This window comes from Trichechus manatus, unplaced genomic scaffold, assembly GCF_000243295.1.
Source record: "Trichechus manatus latirostris isolate Lorelei unplaced genomic scaffold, TriManLat1.0 scaffold00128, whole genome shotgun sequence".
NCBI classification, from domain to species: Eukaryota; Metazoa; Chordata; class Mammalia; order Sirenia; family Trichechidae; genus Trichechus; species Trichechus manatus.
The window spans coordinates 4,742,101-4,746,998 of record NW_004444064.1 but is presented as its reverse complement, the minus strand read 5'-3'; the positions used below and the strand labels follow the sequence as shown (position 1 = coordinate 4,746,998).

Genomic DNA, 4,898 nt, shown 5'->3' with positions numbered 1-4,898 from the left:
TGAGGCCGGGCTACCAGCCCCAGCTCCGGCACTGGGCAGCGGGATGACCTCGCCTGTCGAGTTCCTGCTGCCAGAGCCCCAGCGATTCCACCCGTCAAAGGTGGCCCTCGGGGCACGGGGCGGTGCGCGGGGCGGGGCCGTGGCGGTACGCGGGCGGGGTCGGAGAGCAGGGGCGGAGCCGGTGGCCGAGGCCCGGGCTAGGCGGGCGCGGTGGCGCCGGCAGCGCAGGGCGGGGACGGCAACAGAGGCTGCGGCGCGCACGCAGGCCGGCGGCGGAAGAGAGCGTGGACCCTCGGTTTTGCGGCCACCATGGCCACCGTGGACCTGGAGAAGCTGCGGATGTCAGGGGCCGGCAAGGCCATCGGCGTGCTGACCAGCGGCGGCGACGCGCAAGGTGGGCGCCGGGTTCTGTCGCCGGAGGGGGCGGGGCAACCCGTCTCCCTGTCTCCGGGCCCCTAAGGGCGCGCCCGCCACCCCTGGGCCGGGGCCCTGTCCCCGCGCGGGGCGCCTTCCCTCCCCGGGCCCTGGACCTCGCCGCATGCGCTCGGTGGCCGCGTACGTGCAGCGGGACATGCATCTCCGTGCCTCGCTGCGCCCTCGCCCCTCGGGCTCCTTCCCCGGGTGTCACGTGGCGGGCGCGAGCTGCGGAGCCCCACTTCTCAGAAGCCGCGCCGAGCGTACTCAGATCACGTGCCGCTGCCGAGAACCCGGCCTTTCCTGGTTCTGGGACGCCCGCGGCCCCACTTCCTTCTGAAAACATGGCCTCCAGTGCTGCCTCCCGCCCTGCACCCCTGACCTCCGCCCCACCTGTCTCTGGTTCCCCATCAGGGGGCCGGCACAGACCTTCCCCACCACTGGCCCACCGCCTTCGCCCTACCCTGTCTCCTGGGCGGAGTCTGTGGGGGGAACAGGGGACGGGCGAGGTGAGCTTTGCCTGGCGTTGGGGTCTCTCTTTAGCAAAGCCCTGTTCTTCGCCGCCCTGGTACAGGGGAGGCCCCGACCTTCCCTTGTTCCTGCGGCTGGGCCTGGCCGAGCTGGGTGGGGAGAACCGGGGTCTGAGCCTGCTCCGGTGGCCCGACCGCCGGTCTCCAGTGCCCGTGGCCTGGGATGGCCAGGGTGGCACCTTTATTGCTGGGTCGCAGGGACACAGCACACCCTGAAACTGAGGTGGGGGAGGAGACCTTTTTTAACGGACAGAAGGAGGTGGGGTGGGAGGAGAGGTAGACAGCGCCCCAGACAGTTGGCAAGATCTTACAGCCTTCCTTTTAGAGATTGCAGGAAAGCTAAACCAGACCCGCCTCCCTCCGAGAAGGAGGTAGGAGGAAGGTGGTGTTTATGAGTGAGCTGAGCAAGCGGGTTCAGGAAGGCTGGTAGTGCCCTGCTGTCTGCACCCAGCCTGCAGCCGGGCTGCCCTCTCTTTCTGGATGAGCCCTGGGACGCTGGCTGTTGGGCAGCCGCGGCCGCCTGCACGTCCACAGCAGCACTGAGCCGTGGCAGCTCCCTGAGCATGGCACAGTGGGCTGGGCAGCGGCTGGGCGAGGAGGGGGGCTTGGAGGTGGTCTCTGTGAAGATCATCAGATTAGCCCACGGGGAAGGCCAGCATGACTGGAGGACACAGGAGTTAGAGGCCATCACAGGAGAGCATCCTCAGCAAGACCACAGCTTCCACCCATGACCCCGGGGCTCCAGCAAGTCCAGGAGACCTCCACCCCAGGCTCCTCATTTGGAAGACAGAGAAAGCAGCTCTGAGGGTGTGGGAAGGCATGTGCAAAGGCCCTGGGGCAGCCCATCCCTGTCCTCCCCTGTTGAACAGAGGACCAGGGGCCTAGGAGGGGCCTGGCAGAAGGCTCTGGGACCAGGGGGAGGGGCACCCAGGGTGACAGCCGGGGGGTTTGGGCTGCTGGTGGAGGGTCCAGAGGTGAGAAGGGTCCCTGGCCCTGGCAGGGGCACTTGGAATGTGGTGGGCTGATCAGGGAGGGGGACGCCTGTCCAGTGCCTCCCATTGGGTGGGCAGCGCCTCTGGAAGCAGCTGGGAGTGTGGACCTCGGCTCTGGCTCCAGCCTTTCCTGCAAGTGTCCTCACTTCCCAAGACGGCCGGCAGCTTGGCTGTCCTTGTACTCTCCGACCTGTGTAGACACGGGGACGATGTAGACACAGTAACTGTGTAGACGCGGTGACAGCATAGACGCTGGCTCACTGATTCTGAGAGATGAGGACTTGCCCTAGTTCTGGGTCCAGGGCTGATGTAATAGGGGGACAATGAGGTGCCAGTTATCACTGGACACGGGGAGGAGCTTGTACTCGCGGGAGATCTGGAGCCTCTCTGTTTGGGAAGGTGTGAGGACCGTTCTTGACTGGCTCCCAGGGCCACCCCAGGCATCCCAATTGCAGATTCAGTGCTCTGTTTGCCTTGGGGCTGTCCCACCACATAAAGGCTGTCCTTGGGGCTTCTGGGGAGAAGAGGCACACAGATGCCACACCTGCTCCCCTGTGTCACGTGCTCACCCCTGTCACACGTGCAGTCCCATGTTAGGAGGTGCTCCCCGATGTTGGTGTGTGCCCTCCACCCCATGTGGTCACACACATGCTCCCCCATGCCGGCGCTGGGCTGACAGCAGTGGGAGAGAGTGGGGCCCCAACGTGCATACCACCAACGTCCAGGTCTGCCCTTGAAGTGTGAGAACAAGTCAGTCTCATGGAGCAGGAGCACTTGGCCTCCAGATCTCAGGCCCCACCCTACTCTGTGACCTGGACCACGGGCCACCTAGAAGTCCCTCTCAGCCAGCCCTGATTGTCCCTGTCCTGCCAGCTCTGCGCACTCCTGCTCTTTGTTGGTTGGTGTAAGGGCTGTGGGGTGCAGGCAGGTGGTTGTCGTTCAAGGATACAGATTTTATCAGAGTAATTGGTGCAAAAGTATCTAGAAGACTTCTGACAGAAAACATAGCCCACTCCTCAACCCAATCCTGGGTCTCCCTCAGAAGCAGCCACTTCTGAATCTCAGAGCCTTTTTCTTTTAGCCACCCTCCCTGTCCCTAAAAAACCCAGGATGCTCCCTTTTCCTGGCTGGTCAGTGTTGAGTGTTGATTTCCTGTTACTGAAGGTGAGGCTTAGACCCCGATTCTCCCACCTCCTCCACCCCATACCGTGATGGCCCAGTGTTTGGTAAGTCTCCTTCAGTGTTCATGTCATTAACCCCTAGTAAATACTGTTGCTGAGCCAAGTAGCACCTGACAGTTATTACTTTCTTGTATGACGTTTTGTTTTTCCAGAGGTTGCTTTAGAAACAAATGCATCAGCTTCACGCATATCACTTTAGTTACATTGTTTCTTTCTGCAAACAATAAATCATTGGTTTCATTGTCCCTGGCTGGCTGGGGAAGTCGTGGGAGCCTTCTGCTCTCCTTCCTCTCATAGGACGTCCTGGGGCTGTGACCTGTGACCGCCTGCCCAGGGTTATTTTGAGGAAGAAAAGCAGATTAGAGGGTAATTTGAAAAGATATTTTTTAAGAAAGCAGTTTACAGCGAGGTTTACGGGGAAAGCCTCTCGCTGAGTCTGCCCGTCTCTGCAGCAGCTGAGCCCCAGGAGTGGTTTTTGTTTGTGCCTGTCAAGTCGTGTCAACTCATGGCAATGTTAGGTAGAACAGATGCCAGGTCCTGTGCCATCTTCATGGTCGTTGGTATGTTTGAGTCCATTGTTGCAGCCCCTGTGTCAATCCGTCTTGTTGAGGGTCTCCCTCTCTTTCACTGACCCTCCACTTTACCAAACGTGATGTCCTTCTCCAGTGATCCGTCCCTCCTGGTGACACATCCAAAGTAAGCGAGATGAAGTCTTGGCCAATCTTCTGTGATACCGAGGGTTTTTTAAATATTGTTTTTGTATTTTAATGTTTTTTTTTTTAACTTATTTTTTGTTGTTGAGAATATACACAGCAGAACATACACCAATTCAATAATTTCTGCATGTACAATTCAGTGACATTGATTACATTTTTCATGTTGTAAAACCAACCATTCTCATCCCCCTTTTCTGAATTATTCCTCCTCCATTATCATAAACTCACTGCCCCCTAAGTTTCCTAGCTGATCTTTCGAGTTGCTGTTGTCGGGTTGATCCCATATAGTTCTTAAAAGAGCACAATGCTTAAGGCAGACGTTCTTTACTGGATAAGCTAAACTGCTGTTTGATTTAAAGAAGCCTTCAGGGAATATTTTGGGTTTAAAGTTCAAAGATTATCTGAGGGCAATAGTTTCAGGGGTTTATCCAGCCTCAGTGGTTCCAGAAAGTCTAGAGCCCATGAGAATTTGAAATTCTGACTTTATTTTCTCGCTTCTGATCAGGATTCTTCTATAGAATCTTTGATCAAAATGTTCAGTAATGGTAGTTGGGCACCATCTAGTTCTTCTGATCTCATGGCAAGGAGGCAGTTGTTCATGGAGGCAATTAGCCACACATTCCATTTCCCTCTCCTATTCCTGGCTCTCTTTCTTCCTCTGTTGCTCTAGGTGAACAGAGACCAATTGTTGTACCTTGGATGGCCGCTTGCAAGCTTTTAGGACCCCAGGCACTATGCAGTGAACTAGGAGGTAGAATAGAAGGACTAAACACGGTATTAGGCCAATTAACTGGGATGTCCTGTGAAACTGTGACCGTAAACCTCCAAACCAAGGAACCAAATCCCTTGAGGTGTTTCATTGTACATAAGCAGACTCAGCAGCAGCTACTTTTTTTGTTGTTTTCATTGTAAATATACTTATCACACAACTTTTGCCGATTCAACTTTTTACAAGTGTTGAACTTATTGACAGCAATTACACTGATTGGCTGTCTAACCCTACCCTTAATCAATGCAATTTTTCTGTCACCATAAATGAAACTCCATGCTCCATAAGCAATAACC

The 4,898-nt window shown here is 56.3% G+C and overlaps 1 protein-coding gene across 1 annotated transcript in view; it reads left to right on the top strand.

The window, feature by feature from the left end:
- The first annotated feature begins 237 nt into the window (after positions 1-237).
- Positions 238-4,898, top strand: part of PFKL (phosphofructokinase, liver type) — a 32,878-nt gene continuing 28,217 nt past the window's right edge. The window contains exons 1-5 of the mRNA XM_004384857.2: positions 238-405; positions 461-730; positions 829-923; positions 989-1,135; positions 1,396-1,564. Of these exons, the coding sequence (XP_004384914.1) occupies positions 310-405; positions 461-730; positions 829-923; positions 989-1,135; positions 1,396-1,564 (777 nt within the window). The 5' untranslated portion in view covers positions 238-309. The remainder of the gene's footprint in view (positions 406-460; positions 731-828; positions 924-988; positions 1,136-1,395; positions 1,565-4,898) is intronic.